Source organism: Semicossyphus pulcher, unplaced genomic scaffold, assembly GCF_022749685.1.
Source record: "Semicossyphus pulcher isolate SPU_LCO1_2020_fin unplaced genomic scaffold, fSemPul1.0.p SCAF_13, whole genome shotgun sequence".
NCBI lineage: Eukaryota > Metazoa > Chordata > Actinopteri > Labriformes > Labridae > Semicossyphus > Semicossyphus pulcher.
In genome coordinates this window covers 28,830,097-28,851,202 of record NW_027211637.1, presented here as the reverse complement: position 1 = coordinate 28,851,202, position 21,106 = coordinate 28,830,097, and the positions used below count along the sequence as shown (strand labels likewise).

Below are 21,106 nucleotides of genomic sequence, written 5' to 3'. Positions count from 1 at the left end.
ATGATTGCCCAACCAGGAACATTTTTAATTCTGCAACCAAACATTTGATACGTCTGCCATGTTTCAGTTTGACTGCACAATATCAAAATCAGCTTGGGGAGTAGTTTACCAAAGCTTTGGCAACTTAAGAATCACAAGGTATTTCTTATTATTCCGACACCTCATGAATGCAACATAACACATGGAGCCTATCCTAGCGGTCATTGGGCGAGAGGCGGGGTTACACCCTGGACAATCACAGGGCTGACACACAGAGACAGACGACCTTTCATGCCTTTAGGGTCACCAGTGAACCTAACGAGCATGTTTTTGGACTGTGGGAGGAAGCCGGAGTACCCAGAGGGAACCCAAGCATGCACGGGGAGAACATGCAGACTCCACACAGAAAGGACCACTACGTCTGAGCCGTGCAGCCGGGCAGAAGAAGGCGTGAAGCAAAAAGAGCAAAAAGGATCAAAATTGCTGCAGCAGAAGCAAAGATTTGGTCAAAGTGAGTCAGGCAATGTTTTAGGAGTTCAATAATAAATTGAACTTGAAGTTGTAGCATAAATAAAATGGACACAAAAGCCGGCAACATTTGCACTGAGACAAAGCTCTTACTGCACCGTCCACAGGCAAAATAACAGCTTTGCACGAAGAGCTAAATCAAAACATTTTAATTAGAAAGTTGAAAAACGGCAGTAGGTACATAGGACCTCTATCGGCTAGGGAACGAACAGCAACAGAGATGTTGAAATACAAGATATGAACATAATCTACTAAGCGAGGACACTGCAATTTTCACAGGAGGATTACAAAATAAAAAATAAAAAGATGACTGCAAATGATGTACATTTAAAATAAATAAATAATAGAAATACATATTCATTGAATAGTGTAGCCATTTCTCTTATCTATGTTATTATTGCTGGTATATATTACCTTTAAATGTATTATGATTTAAAAACAGACATTTTCTGACAACCTTCATTGGTCGCAAAACAATATCAACATGATCAATAAAATCGTTTGTACATTTAAAATCGTGATGCATGAGTTTAGCAACGAAGAATCACAGACATGAACATTCATTTTTTTAAGGAGCTTCATGTTTCGTTTTTTTAAATACATTATGTGGTGAAATGATGATGGATGTATTGATACAGTACAATGATCAGCGCGTCCTTGATGCACAGAACAAAAAGATCTGTCAGAGAAACAAAAGACAGGTTGCTGAACACAACTACCAGGAGTGACAACTTTGTGCTAATCATTAGCTTAGCCATGCGTTTTTGTAGTCCTGTACACATGAATCAAAGAGAACGTGTCCACAGTCGATCTGATTGTGAAAAAGTGAACAACCTATATTGTTTTGGTGGCTTTTGGCTTCATGTTTATTGGAGATCCTGAGGAGAAGTCTATCGATCCATCTTTCCAGTTGCAACTTCTGATGAGACGGCTTTATCGCCACAATATTCCTGCAGACATCAACGGGGACAGTTTTTTCTTCTATTCCTTAAAATGTAGCGGCGGTCAGCAGCATCACAGTACATCCAGAGACATGTTCAGAGCAATGCTGGCTCTTATCGTCTCTGTCCTCCCCTCCCCCCGGTCCTTGGCCGGCTCATCCTTGGCTGCCGCAGGACGACAGACTGTCGTACAGAGAGTCGCTGAGGGACTCGGGGGTCTCGAGGACCTGAGGCCGACTCGGGGAGATGGCTTCCTCAGGCCGCTCCCTGAGCAGCTCCAGCCCGGCCTCCCGGCTCATCTCGGGGACACTGGGTGTGCGAATCTTCCCCCTGCGGCTCATCCCTGATTGGGCGGGGACGGGCAGGCTGCCCGGGTCGACCACCCGGCTGGAGGAGGGGCCGCCCGCCTTCATGCCCTGAAAGGAAGCAGAAGCCTTTTAGGTCATGTGATCCGTCTTATGTAACGCCTTCAGGTGCAGAAGAAAAAAACAAAAGTGGGTTACAGAAAAAAAAACGGACTGAATCTTTAATATTGAGCCGATTAATAATTTCTCAGGGCAGAATGTGCTTCTGTGTTTTTCATTATGTAAGATGTGAGTGCTGATTTAAAAATGTATCTCTGCTTTACTGCCTGCAAAGTATTTTAAGTCTGTAAGTGACCCAGATTACTCCTCCTGCAGGATCCTTTGCTGCAGCTTCAGTGAGAGCAGACAAACAATCCAATAAGACACATTTACTTAGATGAAAAACAAACATAATAACATGCAAAGTTATGATTTTAAGACACAGGTCGACTGCGATATACAATATTGTAATTATGCTGTTTTGGTTTGCTCGTCTCTGTTGCTCTGTTTGTCCCTTGTGCTCCTTTGTTGAGGACAGATGGTGCTGTATGTTGAACAGATTGTATTCCCTGAAGGCAATATATGATAATATGGTTTATATCAACAAATCCGACTTACTATTTAACCTTTTATCAACATTTACAGTCTGTTTGCTTCAGACTGAAGGTGAAGGGACGACGATTACTTTAGAATTAGGTCACTGCAAAAACCAGATCAGACATAATTCATGTGAAAGATTTGTGCGACAATATGCTGCAAAAACCAAACGTTTGAGATTCTCCTGATGATACAAAGAATCAGATTTAGAGGACAAACTTATGGTCGCAACTGTGAGTTTATCCATTAAGTTAAGAACTTCTGCAGATACCTGGAGCTCTGCGATTCAACGTCTTTACTGTGCAGAGAACGAAACGGCTATTTGCATGAGTAATGTGAGCTGAAAATCCTGTTCACCTTCAGTGGGACAAACCTCTGCAGATTTGAGCAAGAAAGCCACTAAATAAACGTGTTACTTTAGCTTCACTTGCACTAAATAAAGCCTGAATTTAGCTGCGACGCTCACCCCTCTGAATGGCGATCCAAAGGACACGGGCTCCTCCTCTTCCTCCTCCACTGCCAGGTAAACCTCTGCAGGTCCTGCAGGAGTCTTCAGGTTGGGGAAGGTCCAAGTCTTGGAGCGAGGGGAGAACATGTTCGCTCCGTGAGCCTCTTTGTCTGCAAACGGACGGATTAAGAGATTAGAGACGTGTTTTCATCACCACATGGAATCGATCATCAGGAGCACAGAAACTTTAAATCTTAATCAACATTTCAAATTAAAGAGAGGAAACAAACTGTTTAAATGTTTCAGAGACAAGTCAAAGAATTTCAGAGAATTTACTTTCACTTTTTTAACTTTATTTTTTTTAGTCTAGACTGAAATGTCTGGACAACATCTCATTCCAGTTCATATCAGAGTTTTTCGGACATTCATGCTTCCCTAAAGAAAACATTTCTGCCTTTCACTCTCGCACCGCCTGAGGCTGACATTTGTTGTTTCCAGGGACATGTCACAATGTGGTAGAAATATGAATCTGTTCATAACAATGCCTGTTGAATAACTTGAATGGGGTCAGAGCAACCTCTGATTTGAGTGTAGGTTCAGACTGTCCCGTTATTGAGATTATTAGACGTTGGTTTCTAGAGATACGGTTGTTTTGGGAACTGATCGTCTCTTCTTCCCAAAACAATAAAATCCAGAGGAGTTGGGCACGCTTTCTCTTTTTTGTTTTCTTCTAAATCCAGTCAAGTTGGAAAAGGATCATCAAGACACATGAATGCTAATAACATACATTTATTATACTTTGATGAAGGCCGAACAGAGCGTCTATGAGTGTGATGTGGTGAACGTATTCATGTGCTTTATCTTCTTTAGTAAGTGCCTGACTTTACTTTGTGCTGAATCATTAATAAACAGTAGAAACCTTTTAATTTTTCATGTCATAACTCGCATTATGTAATTTATAATCAAAACCAAAGGCTACATTTTAAGATAAAAAACAATACAAGATTTTACTTCAGTCTAAGACAGCTAAAACTAGAATATTGTCTAAGATTAAAATGATAAATTTAATGGAAGAAAAAAACAACAAACTTCTGAGAAAGGAACCAAATGTGTCATCTGACCTTGTGCCTATAAATCAAATGTTAACAAAGACATAAGAATATGTCAAAGCTCCTTGTAAGTGGAGTTTGTCGTTACCTTCACGGATCACACCAGCTGAGCTCCTCCCCTCCATCACGGAGCCGTACTGAATCGTAGGAATCAGCTGTTTGTGCGGCACGTAGCACTCCTCCTGCGACGTCAGCTCTCGCTCCAGGGTGCGCGCCCGTCGCCCGGCCCTCCCCGGGGACCCCGAGGAGTGGTGATCGGCCCCCACCCTCGTCTTCGAGAGGCCTCGTCCTGCTGCGCCGCTGCTGCAGTCGGGCAGCGGGAACGTACCGATGCCGCTGTCGAGAGTGTACGTGGAAGCTCCCGAACCTGCAGAGGAAGAAAGACGGAGATTTAGTGATGTGTAAATACATTTTTATAATCCTGAGAGCTTTTATAAAGTATGCAGGCAAAAGCACGAGAAACAAAGGATAAAAAAACTAAAGTAACACAACACAGTAAAACAAGCGTAAACAGTTTTTAGCTTGGCTGTGAAAGTAGTCAGTAAGTGAGTGAATGAGATGCTCACATGATTCAGGGAGCAGATTAATAAATTAAAGAGGTACAAAGGAAATAAGAGGTGTAAACTAATGAATTCCACAATCTTAATTTTATCTCTGCACTGATTCTCCTCGGGGGCGTGGCCTCGTTTATTTACCTTTGATATGCTAATAAAGGTGTTTTCACACATATGCAAATGACATGTTTCAGTCAAACCCTCGTGGACTGATGCAGATTTGCGGTGCAGGAAGTGATACTAAGATGCTCCTCTCTATTAGAAGTAGTAATTGTGCAGCATAGTGCCAATGCATAAAACATAACATGCTAATGCTGCTCTTGCACAATGCTTTAAACCGAGTAGTAAAAATAAGCAATGTTTTAGTAATTGATCACATGTTTTCTATGTAATTTATTTAACTACAAAGTAACTGGCAGCTTTAGCCGTGTACTAAGTGTAGTGGAGTAAAAAGCACAATATTTGCATTTATAATGAATTCGAGCAGAAGCTCCAAGTAGCCTAAAAATGGATTTAAATACAGCTCTATCGTTGAGGTAGTTTCCACACTGTCCAACCGTCCATGTTGTCTCACTAATCCTGGGCCGGGTCGCGGTGGCAGCAGGCTAAGCAAGTTAGCCCAAGCCCAAGGTCAGGTGGGATATATAATCCCTCCAGTGAGCTCTGGGTTTACCCGGGGGTCTCCTCCCTGTTAAACGTAAACCTCTACAGGGAGGCGCCCAGGAGGCATCCTAATGAGATGCCCAAACCACCTCAACTGGCTCCTTTCGATGTGAAGAAGTAGCGGCTCTGCTCAGAGCTCCTTACCCTCTCTCTAAGGCTGAGCCCGGACAGCCTGCAGAGGAAACTCATTTCAACCACTTGTATCTGCAGCCTCATTCTTTCTGTCGCTACCCAAAACTCATGACCACAGGTGAGATTTGGAACGTAGATATTGAGAGCTTCACCTTACAGGTCAGCTCCTGATGCTGCACAAACCCGTCTGTCAATCTCACGCTCCATTTCTGAACAAGACCTCGAGATAGTTTCCACACTGCGTATTTGTAATTGGTCTTAAACGTTTATAGAATCACCTGTTTGGAGCTGTATTTTCATCGACCTCTTCCTCAACGTCTCAGCACATTTTATCTATTCATTGACATCTCACTCTATCTGTGGAATCCTTCATACATATATTCATTCATCTATTTCCAGACTTCTTCCTCTCGAGCCTCGTTTGATCCTCCACAGGGTCGTTTCGCTCATAAACCTAAAAGAAACATGTGAGATTTCTCTCCTGGCAGTCGCTCCTTACCTGCGAAGTGCTGGGAGTGAACCGAATCCGCGAGGTTTTCATCTGACGTGATCTTGCCGAGTCTGTCTGATCCCTGCATGAGACGACAACACAGCAGCAGACGGAGCGGTGAGTGTGCTGAGAGGCGGCTCTTCAGAATCAGCATGCAGGAACCTCGCCTCACAAATGAGGAGCCAGGTTTAGGCTTGAAAGCTGACGCCACGAAGTACAAATATTACTGATGCAGCGCTGAAACCTGAGAGCTTGATTCAATTAAAGCGAGTCGTGTTTTCACTCCATGTTTGATTCATCACTGCGGTGTGAGGGATAAACACGCGTACCTTCTCCATATCGTCCCGGCTGGTGGTGTGACTGATGACGTCGCTCTGCTGACTGAACACCGGCTTCGAGGTCTTACAGTCGAACGAGAGCCGGCGCTGCGGCACGCTGATCATCTCCTTCCCGTCCACTCTGCGTTTATCAAACACAAGTTAAAATAAGAGTTTAAAACACGAGACGATATCTGACATAGGGCTTAGAGTAATGAAGGAATAATGGAGGAAAGTTTTATCAGAAGACATTCTTAAGGTTACGTGTCAGAGGCTAATCTGCAGTCACATTTATTATTGCTCTGCAGCTCAGAGAGACGAGAGGAGCCTGCAGGTAAAATGACAAAGGCAGAAAGGTTTGAAAAAAGGAGTCAGTGAACTACACACTACAATAAGATGACCTGATGTTAAATAATGGAAGTCATTACAATAACTCACTCAAGAACAGCTTAGAAGGCAGATTGTTGATTGCAAGATGAAGTCATAATAACTCAGCTATCTAACATCCTTGGTAGATCTGTGACGTGCTGGTGTTACATGTTGTAAAGTGGACTTTAATTGGATTGAATCGGACGCTTTTAGCTCGCTGGCTAATCTCTCAGATCATGTTTCAGTTAAGAAAGAAAGGAAGTGCTTTGTTCTTCAATCCTATTTTTACACATTTAAAAGAGTCATTTTGGAAGATGGATGCCACTGTGAAGAATGTGACGACCCTCTGGGGGTCAAGCTTCACCATTCAAAGGCCCGGTGGGCGGAGTCAGGTCATCAGGACATTTGGCTCACCTGGCATTCCTGCTTGCTAGGTAAGCCAGTGGCAATCTTCCTCTCACCCCTGGCTTACTCACAGTTTGGTGTTGTTATTTTTAGTTTGCCTTAATGTTGAGTTTTACTTTTAGTTTTGTAAAATAAACCTATTTTTACTTTAACTCATGTCCCCTTCGTTGTCCAGCCGTGAGCCGGGCTGTGACAAGTCTGTAAGTGGAGCTTCTGAGATGGTTCAAATGCAGGGGGGAAAAAATCTTTAGAAATGTTGTTTGGTGTAAAACAATTTTCTTCAACTTTTTCTATGTGGACATTGCACCGATTTTGCACCAACATGACAATGCACAGGTACTGAAAAGTCTGCTTTTTTTAATAAAAGAATATTGAACATTATTACAAAGCCAACTCATTGGCTGTGTTCAAAATACTATACACTACATGCTATATACTGCACACTGCTTTCGGCGGTAGTCAAATTCATTTTGCAGTATGCTACGCCAGGCGGATGTAAGCGATAAACGCAGCTTCTTTAGCTTTAGCGCCCCCTTCTGCTGGAATGCTGCGGCTGTCAGTCATTTCAACTGCTGCTGTGACGTTCCAGCGCTTTGCATTGTGGGATACAGTAGGCGAGGTAGACTGGTTTGATACATACTAAAGATTTTCTCCGAATCAGTGCGACATCCGTTTTCCATTTCTGGCATACTGCACATTTTGCTTTTGTTTGCATACTGCAGACTACATTTAGGACAAATCAGTACGTACTGCTAGCGTAGTACACAGCAAGAGTTTTATGCATTATATCTTCTTTTAAAAAAAGGTTTTTTTAAACGTATTTGAATGTTGGAAAACTTGTATCTCTGTTAGGCCCATGTCGGTCGACCAACCGGTCATAGCTGAGCAAAAAAGCTTAAAACAGGTAGCCGAGCATTTTCCAAAGGTAACAAAAATGACCAACCAGCACCTCTAAAGCTCTCATGTTTTATTTTCTGTCTTTAATATGAATTGTTTCATCACTCTATCACTAACTAACTCATCATTCTAATTTTGATTGCAAAGAGTGGTATCTAAAAAAGAGTGCATACATTCTCAAATGTCAAACTACTTGTCATTATAGCCTCTTCTCCTTCTCACCTGTTGAGCAGCTGCTGCATGAAGTTATCAGAGCGCGCTCCTCTGTACATGACAGCCAGCTGTCCCTGAGCCTGGTCCATCACCACCTCACACGAGTGACCCCTGCCTGACCTCTCCACGTACGCCCGCTCCTCCTCCAGGGCCCTCCTCAGCCCCTCCGCCTTCTCCATCAGGGTGGAGATGTTCAGACCCTCCACACCTTCTCTACACCTGGTGGCCATCTTCACAGAGTCCCTGCCCACGGACGGGATGTTGATCTTCCACTCCTTCTTCTCGTCCTTTGCCTTCGTCCCGTCTGTTTTGCGGCTCAGCGCGGGCAGCTTGCTCTTCTTCAGGCCGAACCAGCTGGCGATGCCGTTGGAGGCTTTCTGCTTCACCTCTCCGCTCTGCCCTCCTCTGTCCTGCTCCTGCAGCTTCAGCATATTCTCCTCGATACCCTTCATCACCTTCTGCTCGATGGCCGATTGTGGGCTGGGGGCCGGCTGCATCGGTTTCTCCCCCTCAGACGTGGGAGGTCTTGGAGGAGGAGGCGGTAGGCTGTCTCCATACATTGGATTCTTCTTCCCCTTCCCGCTGATCTTGGTCCTCTCCTCTGATTTGGACGAGTAACGCGGGGTCTCCGTGGGCTTCCCCACTCTGTGGACGGATGGGGGCTGGCAAGGCTTGGATGGCGACTTCGGGGGGATTTTGTTGGGGCTGTTGCTACTGTGAGGACCCTGTTTCAGGTTGTAGCCCAGATTCAGCGAGCCAGGACACTTGATGTTGTTTCGTAGGACCTGCGGAGCGTCTGTGTTGGGGGACGGCAGACCGATTTTACTCTTGGGTCCTTCTGTCTTTGTCACACACAGTTCTTGTTTGGGCTGAGGCTTTACCGCCTGCTCGTACATCTGAGACGGGCCTGGGTACTTCAAACCAACACTACCGCCTTTAGCTTTACCGTCCAAAGAGTCTGTGAACTTTGAATGTCTCTGCTCCTCTTTATGGATCTCCATCGGCCTCTCTGCTGTCTTACTCCTCTCCTCCCCCCCGTACGTGCCCTCGTTCACAGCCTCCACCGGCCTGAGACTGACTTGTAAATCCTCAGAGCTCCTCAGCTTTCCCAGCGCAGCCAGTCTGTCTTTGAAGGCATGGTGACTGGAATCAGCCGGGGGTCTCGCCGCTCCGGACGTGGGCCTCTTGGGGATGGATGAGTCGCTCCTCCTGACTGGAGGTGGAGGCGGCTGCTGCTGGACAACCTCGCAGCTCTGCACAGTGACATCGGCCTCTTGCTTCTCTCTGGGTTGTGAGTAGCTGGCTCGGCCCGGAGCTTTGCTGAGGGCTGAGGAGTTGGGCAGGCTGTGGTGGTTGACCCACACCGGACTGTCTGAATCCTCCTCGTCATCTGACGTGGACTCTGATGTGGACGAGGACGACTGCTTCCGCTGGGTGTGCGGGTTGAGGACACTTTCTGGTAGAGATTTAACGAGCTTCCTCTCGCCGCCGTTCACTTTTGTTTGGGATGGAAGTGTGGTTCTCTTCTCGAGGTTGTGTGTTGGCTCCTCCTCTCTGGAGTTGGCGGATATATTACAGACGTTTTCATAATGAGGGACCCTCTGCGATACTTTGGGGGAGGAGGAGGATGTCGAGGACGGAGCGCATATCTTAGAGCCAGCTTTAGGCACAGAGAGGCTGCTGTAGCTTATCTCCTTAACGGGCGGGGCGCAGACGTCTTCAGGCTGAGGAGGGGACGTCGGGGCTGAATGTGTGGCGGGGTAAGACTCAGACCTGGAGGGTGGTGGAGGGGGCTGCCTGCACCTCTCTGTGGTGGTGGCTCTGCGTGTGGGAACAGGGGAGTGGTACACCTCGTAGTTGTTGGTGCGACAGGGGATCCTGGAGCTGCGCGTGAGTTGGGGGCTCAGACGGACGGCGGAGGTCGAAGCCTGAGCCTTCTCCCCGATCGAGGGGATCTTCAGGAACTTGAGCAGTTTGGACGGAGAGTTGATGGCAGCAGTTTTGACATCGCTGAGGCAGGACGGGCTCGGGCTGACGGAGGCTCCGGCTCTCACAGAGGAAGCCTCCTGATTGGTTGTGTCTTTCTCAGGGATGGCTGAGGGGTCGTTCATGGAGGCTACGCCGTTTTGAACGCCATCGCTCGCCTCCGTGTCACAGTGCGCGATCTGTTGGCTGTCCTTCACAGAACTGAAACCAGTGAGCTCTTCAGAGGCACTGTCGTTTAGAAAACTCTCAGAGCTCTCCGGCTCCTCCTCCAGGTTCTGATCGGCTGTGGGGTGTGCTGCGGCGCCGGCTGGTTGCTGGTGGGCTTCATTCTTGGTGCATTGTTTAGACGAGGGAGCAGCCTCCACTGTTCTGCTCTTACTGTGACATTCGCTTGTAGCAGCTGCAGGGACTGCATGGCTCGGGGCGGCTTTAGGAGGACTACAGACGTGGTTGCATGGTTTTGGAGGACTCTCCGGGCTCCTCTTGCAGTGTAAACAGCAGGTGTTGCCGCCCTCACACTTCACCGCCCCATCGCCGTTGACATGCTGGTGTGCGTCAGTGTCAGAGCGGGAGCAGTGGCAGTGTGTGTGGTGGGACGGGAGAGGGAGGGGCTCTGCAGCAGCCAAAACAGCCTCTGTGGACATGAGCACCTGGCTGTAGTCGCAGAAAGACAAGCTCGTCGTGGACGGGTGGAACTTGAGAGGGTCTGTCTCCTCCATCTTGCGGAGGACCTCCAGGATGTGTGCTTTCTTCTTGAAGAAGGGGGACAGGGCCTCCATGGAGGCGGCGGGGCCCCGAGGGCCCGGGGAGGCGTGCTGTGTGCGGTAGCCATTTCCCTTTGGACAGAAAGAGATTTTAATCAGCAAAGAGCCAAACAATTCAGGGCATAAAGACCTTTAGAGTGTGTGCGTACAGGAAGTGAGTGCAGAGCAGATTAGCTTTTTAAAGCACAATAGTTTAATACAGAGCAAATGTCAGACGGCCTGTTGGAACATCACACAGGGACCCTAAAAACAGATTTCATCCTAGGGGGTGTGGTTTGGCAGGAAGTTGTAGTGCACGCTTTGGAGAGCTCAAGGACTTTCTCTTCTACCTTAGACTGCTGCGTCATGTGTGAAACCAAAATACACATACAGCCTTACCAAATAGTTTTGGTGTCTGAATCTGACCACGCTGTGACAGTTTTACAAATCAAAACAAAACTGTGACAGTTTGATTTAGGCTACAAACGTACTCGGTAAGGCTTCAGAAAAGATCACGGTTTAGGCTAAAATAATATATAATATAATAATAAATAAGCCTATTTCACTGATATCAGAATATGAATCCACCAACTGCTAAATTCTCATCATGCTCCTGTGTATGATGGTTTTAATTACAGTTTAATATACTCTAGATGTCCTGTTATCACCTCATGTTTTTAATATAATTATGAATGTGACCATGTTTTTTTGTATCTAAGTAAGCGTGCCTGTGTCTTTCTTTGTTTTATGTTTTTAGACACGTTTCTCTTCGGGCAAAACTAACTGGAATTTGAATAATTCGGTTATAACCCATATTTTTTCAGTGGGACGTTATGATGGTCAATTTGAAGGTTTTATCGGTCAGATAAGAGTCATTTGAAAATCTGCAGGAAGTCTTGTTGCCTGCACTATTTTTAAATGAATACTATAAACTTTGCACTGTTCAATATCCTGCACACCTGTACAGTTTTTAATCACACCTGTTGTACATACTTTGTACTATTTGTATTATACGTATTGCTTTTATATTTTTATTCTTATTCCCATTTTTTATCTTATTCTATTTTAGTCTTTTACTTAATTTTATTCTAGTTCTGTGTTAATTGTTCTGCACCAAAATCACGTGTGTAAACCTACTTGGCGATAAACACTGATTCTGATTCTGCCATTGCAGCAGTGTTAGCAGGAAGGCTACAAGGAGCATAAATCTAAGTGTATTTTTTGCATAGTTAATGATTTCAAACAACCATAAAATCATCTGTTTAACACAACAATTAGGCATGAGGTCTCCAGTTTGTCTAACATTTAGCTGACTCTCTGTTTCTGTTTTGGAATATTATCCAAAAAGTGACGAGATGACCCAACGCACATCAGACACACAACTCTCTTTGTTGTGGGATGTAAAGGTGAAAAGGCATGTTTTTAGAGACAGGTGGGGGTTACCGTCTCTGATATAATCCCACTGTGTCACTCTTAATGTTTAAATGTAAAGCCCTGCTGTGTCGCTCTGTCATAATCACCTTGGCTTGTGCTTCAGTCTGTGCAGGCTCCACCTGTTTGGCAGAGTCATTGTGCAGCTGTGCATTGTAGTCTGGGAGGGGTCCCGCCTGGACCTGTAACAGGAGATTCATGAGGCAATTATGACGACGCTGTGTACACTACAGGCTATTATACACACAGACGACCAGAGCTGCATTGTTCTGGCATCTGGTGGAAACAATATAGAGCAGAAGCGAGAAGACAAAGAGAACCCGGACTGACTCATCAGCGTGTGAAACAATGAGGATGAAGGGAATCAGAGGAGAGCATTGAGTACATTCAGTCTAGTATGGTAGTCATTTCAAAGCAACCTGTACTTTAGAGTACTGCTATTTTATACTTATACTCTCCTACATCTCAGAGGCAAGAAGTCTAATGTTCACTCCATTACATTATCTGAAGGTTTAGTTAAGAGTTACTTAACAAATTAAAAATCAATGTTATCAGAAAAAATGATAATCTGTGCTTTTACTTTGAAAGCATTCTGCACATTCTTCTTCCCTGGTAAAAACATGTTGCCTACATTCCCCACAATGCAACTCCTCTACAGACAGTTCACACAGGAAGCTTTAGAGTTCTATGCTAGTAGAAGCTAATGTAGCCTTGAGCTGTTAGCCCTCAGCAGAGGCGATGAGCAGAATCAAACATCTGGTAAGCTCACTGTTTTTCGAACGAGTAGTCATCAGCCCCGTCTAATGCTGACTTGAGTGATGTCACTTGAGGCAATTTAGGCATCAAAGGCTTCATACATTCATCTACTTTTTTATTTCTTATTTATACAATTCGATGTGTTAAATCAGCGAAGTTCCCCTTTTAAAGCAGACTTTTACTCACACATTTTTATTTTATAAAGTTTTACATAAGTAAACATCTGAATCTAGAAGTGGAAGAACCTGAGAGTCTATAACTGTGTCCCAATCCCGGGGCTGCATCCTTCAAAGGCCGTATTTGAAGGCCGTCACAGAAGCGCGTCGAAGGCTGTCCCAATTCGAAGGCTCCTTCAGATGCGGCCGACAAATGTGTCCTCCGTTTCCCTAGCTGCTTTGCGCGCCAATTCAAACAAAATAGCGGACTTTTAAACGGCCGAGGAATACACTTTAAAATGTAAAAGTTTTTGGTTTCAACTTAATCGAAATACCTTGTTTACATATGTTTAATAAAATAAAATGGCAATTGAAACAATGTATCTTTAAAATAATAGGTTAACTTACGCGACGTTAGTTATGCTAGCTAGTTAGCCCGCTAGCTACCTGTTGCTAGGCGATAGGAGCAGCGTTTGGTGACGTAAGAGTAGACCGGACCGTCTCATTTCAGTTCGGCTTTAACGGTCTATGCAGGCTATGAAAGGAGCATCCTCCGTGGACCGCCTCCTTCGAAGGCTGCAGCCCGTGGATTGGGACACAGCTTACACATCTCACACGGTCATTTCTGAATCTTTACAGAGCAGGTGAGGTTGATGTACCTGGTAGTGAGCGGTGGGGTGGTTGGGCAGTTTCTGCTGAAAAAGCTCACAAAGCGCTCGGTTCTGTCGCTCCAGGTCAAACACCAACATCTTCAGCTTGATGCACTCCTCCCTCAGATCCTGTTCAGTGATGTTAAAGCAGTTAGACACCAGACATACTTTAGTTTGTGATGCTTTAGTAATTAAAAATAATCCAAACACAGGTGTGGGAATGTAGCTACACGTTACCTTCTGATTCAGCAGAGCTTGGACTACGTGGTTGGCCACCTAATAACACAAAAGAACATTATGTATTACTCAGAATGACGAGCTGAGCAGAATTTATTATCCTTCTTAACATTCCTCAACATGAACTCACCTCATCCAAGCATCGCTCATAAGCTTCTCTCTGACTCTCGTTGGCCAACATGAGAGCAGAGTTTTCCGCCTGTGAGAAACAATGATGTTATTTATGTAGATAAACATATGTGACATATAAGACACGAGAAGATGGTCAGACATGAACACATTATAATAAAAGCACATACCTAAAAACAAGAGCATAAAATCAGCCATTTCTATTATTATTATTAGTGAAGAAATAATCACAAACAAAGGTAGTTTGTGTCCATCAAAGTTTGTGTTAACTGTAGTTTATTTTACCACAATATCAGCACCTTCTATATTCTATCCTTTGACAGTTACTGAACTGAAAAACTGGAGACTTAAAACGTCCAAAGTGAAGGATTAAGATTTCGTTAATGACTTTTAAATGTACGGGGAAAACGTTTTCTTTACTCCTAGAGGTTATTCTTCACATTTAAAATGTGTTGTTGTCGGAGGGAGGGATGAGTTAGGAGGGTCTAAATTGGAAAGTTCAATATAGAATTATGTAAATAATATTAAAAAGATGTTCTTGTGTCTCAGAGGAGGAGAGAAACAGCAGCTTTACATCGACATCAGATCAACTCGCTCACTAACTGATTTGGTTGTTTCAGACTGCACGGTTTATTTTGAAAGTTGTGATTGGATTATGGGATGATTGTGGGTGTTAACTGTGAGAAGAATGAACTCTCTGAAAGGTGCGCAGTGATGTAACTATGACACACATACAATACAGAAGCTATAGCCTTCCACGCAGTGGCGGCAGGTTCCTCCCGCCCTCGGCCCCTTTGCTGCAAGTCTACCCCCACTCTCTTCTCCCGATACTTCCTGTCTCTCTTGGCCCAAAAAATGATCTCACTCAAGAAAAACACTCTGCATTACACTTACCTCCAGCTCTTTCAGTCGGTCCATGAGCTCGCTGCTGTTGTCCTCCAGGTACGACTCCACGTCTGCTTCCTCGCCCTCCTCGTCTGAACCGAAGCCCTCCTCACACATTCTCTGTTCTGTCTCATCAGACATTGTTCTCATCTGAAACACAGGAGGAGACGCAGCAGCCGTCAACATCACAACGTCTACTGTGAATAATCTTTCACTTCGGGAAACGACACACATTAACCATCAGCCGCTCTGGAAGGTAACCAACACTATGAGGATGTTGTGTATTTTTTTAAAGCTCCTGTGAGGAATTTTTTTTGTGCTGATTTTGGCGCCCCCTGTGGACAAAGCCGTACCTCTTATCTCTTTGCTGATTTTGTCCTGCGCATGCTTAAGTGGTGTTTTTTAACAACAAATCTCACCTTGCTTTCTTTAACAGCCTTTTGCATCAATCACTTTAAAATTATGCCCTGGAAAATGTAAACAAAGGCAGCGTGCAGTTAATCGCTTCGTCTGACACCTACCCTCCCGCCAGCAGTTTCAGGCATTAAAAACAACTATATATAAATAATCAGTCTTCTCGCTGATCGTCTGGTTTGCTTTTGTAGCTCATACAGAGTCATCAGAATTAATTTCAGTCGGTTTCATAACCAGCAGAAAACTCCTCACAGGAGCTTTAAAAGTCCAAGCACATTTTTCTGGCTGACCGCTGGGGTCACACCCGACACGGGTCTGTATGTGACTGACTGACTGAGTGAGTGAATGGCGGTACTTTCACCTACGTCCGCAGCGCGCACCTGCTTTCAAACACATCGTCAGGACAGTCCTTGTAACACATTGCCCACAAAAGCGCACCTTGACCTGATGCGGTCAGCCACATACTAGGTTCTGACCTGGTCTTGTTTTGTTTACATGTTTTGCTGTAGCCTCTGTACAATCACACACGCAGCTCTTAAAGACACACAAGTCATCAGATCTGACACCCACACAAAACAATAATTAATTGCCAACTGTTTTAATTATCAGTTAATTATTTCAGTCATTTTTCAAGCAAAAAATATTAAACACTTGATCTCACCTTCAGAAACGTCAGTATTTGTCATGTCAGACAGTAAATGAAGAGTCTTTAAGGTTTTGACTCTTGGCTGGACAAAATAAGCTATTTAAATTTTTAACACTTTACTTACACATTACAGACTCAATTTATAAGCTGTTGATAATTGCAACAGTAAAATCTTTAGTTTTGGCTCTTTAGATTAAAATACAATATTGTGCTTTCAATAATAATAGGAAAAATAAATAAAATGTAGAAGTTTATTTTAGCTGTAGGAAGCGTCTTCCTCTCAGGCTGCACCAAACACACACAGTAGTGCTGCCTTTGTGTTGCCTGCGAGGTAAAATCCAGGGCGCTGAAACTCCACAGCTTGTAAAGCTCTTTGCTTACTGAACAGACAGTAACACCTGAAGGCGACTCAGGTAAATGGATCAACATTTTAATTAACTCAGGGCTTCTGTGAAGTCGAGGTTTGTCGACCGGACAGTAAGAGGACACCGTTCAGAGAGATTACATAAAAATAGACGACCGTTTGTCTGTCCTGTTTTTAGTTCTTTTAGGATTCTTTCTTTTCTCGCTCTGTAATTCCTGTCATTTCTAAACTAAGCTTAATTAAAAAAGGGATATACGCAGGATTTTCTAAAGTGAGGTGGAGATAAATCAGCACATAATTTAACAGCTGTAGTGCCAAAACATTTAAGACAACAAAAAGAAAGCATGCAAGTTACATTCTCCCAAAGGCAACTCAAAGAACTTCCTAATTTACTCTGAAAAAAGACATATTTATCCGACATATTTAAATGTTGTTTTGTCTAAACAACACTCCGATACCCTCTCGTTTACACGGATATAAAACAGAGAAAAGCAGCAGATCCTTACGTGTCAGCAGCAGGACGGAGCGATCGTTTCACAAACATGCCTCATGAATGACTTATTTGATGATCAGAACGGTTGATGATTCATTTTCTGTCTGTGCAAACTCCACCCGTCTGGTTTGTAAAGTAAACCCAAAACAAACACTGATGTATGTCTGCTTCCCATCAGACTGTCAACATTATTACTCCACTTATCTGACGAAGCCACACAGCTCATCTCCCACATCAAGACGTTTCGAGCTGCCTGTTTGCTCTTCTGCTCCACGTTACTTACTGTATATCGAGGATTATGGCGAAAACACATTAATCCGTTCATCCTGCATTGTTTCAGATACGTGGACTGCGTCGGGCGATAAGCCTTTGTGTCCATATTCCCTGAGGTTTAACCCGAATGAATCCACAGATCAAACAGCAGCACCACGCTGAGCGCACAGGCTGCCGAGTCTGAGCACGCCACCCTGCAGGACATATGGCCCACAACCAGCCTCGTAGGCGCTGCTCCAGGTGTGTTTGTGTGTCTGCGTGTGAGTGTTTGTGTGTTTTCTAGGGGGGGAAGTAGGTGTGTCCATGTGGACCCAGATCCAACTGTTCACATCTTAAGGAGTCATTAGAGCGGATGAGACGAGGCTGATTCTGCGGCTGGAGGCCAATCAGGGACTGGCACAGTTCACAGGTGTCCTGACTCGAACAGGTGACACACAAACAATCAATAATCTCCTCTGGGACAAAACTGTAGCATACATTTTCATCTAACAACTGGTTTTATAACATGTGCTCGGTTTATGCTAAGAAAAAACTGAATATGTGGAGAACAAATGATGGGAAGACTGAACTGGAAGAGTGACATGATTCAAGAGCATTGTAACAGCTTAAATCTCTTCTGAGGAGTGAGCCTGTTAGGAAACAGACGGACAGATTAATATTGATGCCTCTGTTTGACCCAAAGAAGCAAATAAGACCATCCCCAAGAACATTAGTTATTTCTGTAAAGGTATTTTTAATGCCTGTTAGCGCAACTGCCGCGTCAGTGTCAGACAAAGTGATTCAAAGCACACAGACCAGAATAGCCTTTATTTACATTTTCCACAGAAAAGATTCAAATGAGTGATTCATTTAAAAAGAAGGAAGGAGCGCTTCCTGGTGTCAAAAAAGGTGGGAAAATTACGCCTCTGTAACGGTCCGTCTTCTACGTGGAACGCACGGAGGCGGAATGGTTGGGCGAAGTCGTCCCGCCTCTGAGCCGGCATCGGAGGTAGGAACAGAGGCGAAACGCCGTCTGTGTAAACAGCGGAGCCGGCAGGGCGAAACAGCTCCATGTGTGTATTTGAAGCACGCGCTGTTTGTTTACACCTCGTGCACGTTTTGCTTCTGCAACACCGGAACGCTGTAAAAACACACACTGGGTCGACTTTATGCTGGTGTAGCTTGGTCCAATTGGTCCAAGGCTGCATGACGGTGGAGTTTTGTTACGGCGCTGAGGTGGAACTGCAGAGTAAAAAGGGCTACAGAAAACAAGAAAAACTCAGAGACTCTCTCTTTTTACACAATTAAAATGCCTTCAGGGCCTGTGTCCACTAACAGCGTTTTTTTTGTGCTGGCAGCGCCTATTTTTTACACAAAACCAGTGCAGTTCAGGGTTTACAGCGGCCTCCGTGTTAAGTTGCTAAAGATAGCAGGAAAAGCTCACTTTCTGGTCGTATTGATATCTTAGATTTACACTTTAATCTACTATAACTTTTCTGATGCATGCTTTTTTAAACTTGCTAAACTGCTTCGCACTTACACACTCATGCTCTAGTTGGAACGTAAGCTAATCTTCACCTTTGTCTTCTTGTAGTTTGTTGCAGAGTAGGAAGTGAAAAGTGGGTTAATCAGAACTTTTTTTGCTTATCAAAGTGCTGCAGGTGAAACAAACATGTAAAGCTTCTGGCTGTGAAGCAAAACAATGAGCTGCTAAAAAGCTCTGCGGAGCTGCAGTCAGGTGGTAATCCTCTGTGGGTTCATCACTTTGCATGACCCCTTTCACATGCAAGCGGTCGTATGATCCGTTGTTAGTGTATAAATATTGACTGTAGCAGCTTTAAAGATGTACGTGTTCGGGAGGAATGAGGTCTTTGGGTTTACGAACCCTCAGGAGGCTTGAATGTGCTTAGGAACACATTCCTTGTCTGCTCTTTTCACGGGATGTGTAGGGGATGATAATTCAGAAAACAGCAGACTTATCCTTTGAAGCGCTGTAACATTAAGTAGATGAATCGATCAGCTGTTCTAAAAGAAATACAACTTCGATAGTTTGGATAATTGGATCATTTAAGTCAATATAATAGCAAAAAACTTTCAACTTTTAACTTTTGCTCTTAGTCCTCGACTTATATTGTTGTAAACTGAAAATATTTTCAGCGTGGATTGTTGGTCTAACAAAACTAGACGTTTAAATGAACTAATCAAACTTTATTAATAACAAATTAAGTGCTTGTAGCTTTAAATGATCGACGTAGAGACTGATGCACACGAAAACAACAAGAGGAAGACTTTGACTCGGCCATTATGAGCAGTTTTATTTTAACTTTGATTATTCATAGATTATAATCATAGACCGTATAAAAAGATGGCCGACATGACAGCTCCCTAAAAGTGAAGCCAAACCCTCTCTATCGCCCCCTGCTGACTGGCTGCAGTATAGCTCATAAAGCCCGCCTCCTCCATGTTAACAGATGGGACATGAGTCAAACTATAAAATACACGTCAAATACATTTTTCTCTGTCATTATAGTTAGTTCTTATCATGCTGATTTACGTCCAAGTGTTCATTTTTCTGACAAGTTTACTTTTAATTAGTTATTTGATGCTATAAAAAGGGGGTGTGGCCTCATGATTGACAGCTCTGTTGACAAATCGGGCTCCTGCAGCGTTCTGTTCTCTAGTTGCAGAGTAGAGGAGGAACGGCGAGAGGAGACGTAACTATAACAATCCCTACAGACGTTGAACCTTCCGTATCTGTGAACGTCTGCCGTATTTAACAGCAGAACAGCTTCTTGTGTTGGTCTGAAGCAATGTGTGGTATCTTGGTGGTTCCACTGGCGATCTGCACAGCTCTGGCTCCAAAAATGTCAGCAGGGTTTTATGGCTTTAATTTCGTGCAATGAGAATAGATGGAGACGCGTCGTCCATTTTTATATACAGTCATTGATTAAAAGATGATAATAACTTGAGAGATAATCCACTGCTTAATAAGTGATAAAAATAGTGGCTAATCAGTTGTGTTATAAGATGCTTTACAACGGCACTGATAGAGACACTCAGGTAATGGTTCTGGCACGTGTCTATAAAAACACAAAGTGAAACACTCAGTACTGGGAAATGTTCGATGGCTTCCAACAGTTTCATAAGAAATCAGCAGAGAGCTTGCAGGCTCTGTGTAACCGGAGCTGTCTGCGTTTACAGGAACATCATCGAACACGGACGGTGAATCCTGACTGACAGACCTGAGCAGCAGCGTCCAAAGTGAAGGGGGCTTATTGAGCTGCGATCGACCGAACACACACACACACACATCTACACGTATAATGGAGGCCTGATCAATGCAGGAAGCAGATATTAGCCATCCGTTTGACCTTGGATACGGGAGTGGTTATAAATACCAGCTCTTCTCCTCTCTAATGCACATTAAAGCTCCGGGCAGCAGCGCAGACGAGCAGGCACTCATCGTGCTGCGTTTGCATTCGTATGGAAATTACAGCGTGCACTAAAAGACAACAAAAGTGAGGCTAAATATAACATGAGAATGTGGTTCTGCCACCGCTGCTGCTGCTGATGTGGTTTCTTTTCATGTGCACAGTTAATGTCACAAGCCTCGCTGCAAAAAGAAGCCATCTATCCAGAATCCAGCAGGCCTTCACGTCTGCAACAAGATCAGGATCTGAGTCATATCAACGTCCGATCAAAGAGCCGATCAACTGATGAGAGAGCATGAAGAGGCTCAGTCATTATTAATCACACATCACTCCACTTCTCAGATCTCTGCAGCGGCTTCCTGTGTGTCAGAGGATTGATTTTTAAATACTGCTGTTGGTTTATGAAACAGGGAAACGTTTAGGGACACGGAGCTGCAGCGGCACATAACGATTACTTCAGTTATCAATCCTGGATTTCCTAAAAGTTCAGTCAAACGTGAAATCTTCAAAATCAGATTTTGTGTAAACTAAACAACGAAACAAATAAC

The 21,106-nt window shown here is 44.2% G+C and overlaps 1 protein-coding gene across 2 annotated transcripts in view; it reads right to left on the bottom strand.

The window, feature by feature from the left end:
• Positions 1-641: 641 nt before the first annotated feature.
• The window catches only part of nckap5l (NCK-associated protein 5-like), a 50,440-nt gene continuing 29,975 nt past the window's right edge, over positions 642-21,106 (bottom strand). Inside the window, exons 1-12 of one of the 2 annotated variants that reach the window (XM_069660587.1) lie at positions 17,159-17,214; positions 14,968-15,108; positions 14,075-14,143; positions 13,945-13,983; positions 13,717-13,836; positions 12,236-12,328; positions 7,996-10,808; positions 6,115-6,244; positions 5,795-5,867; positions 4,035-4,313; positions 2,856-3,007; positions 642-1,864 (exon numbers count right to left, since the gene is read on the bottom strand). In XM_069660587.1, coding sequence (XP_069516688.1) covers positions 1,604-1,864; positions 2,856-3,007; positions 4,035-4,313; positions 5,795-5,867; positions 6,115-6,244; positions 7,996-10,808; positions 12,236-12,328; positions 13,717-13,836; positions 13,945-13,983; positions 14,075-14,143; positions 14,968-15,108; positions 17,159-17,200 — 4,212 coding nt within the window. In that variant the 5' untranslated portion in view covers positions 17,201-17,214 and the 3' untranslated portion in view covers positions 642-1,603. Of the gene's footprint in view, positions 1,865-2,855; positions 3,008-4,034; positions 4,314-5,794; positions 5,868-6,114; positions 6,245-7,995; positions 10,809-12,235; positions 12,329-13,716; positions 13,837-13,944; positions 13,984-14,074; positions 14,144-14,967; positions 15,109-17,158; positions 17,215-21,106 lie in introns of those variants that run through there. The other variant, XM_069660588.1, reaches the window with a different exon arrangement.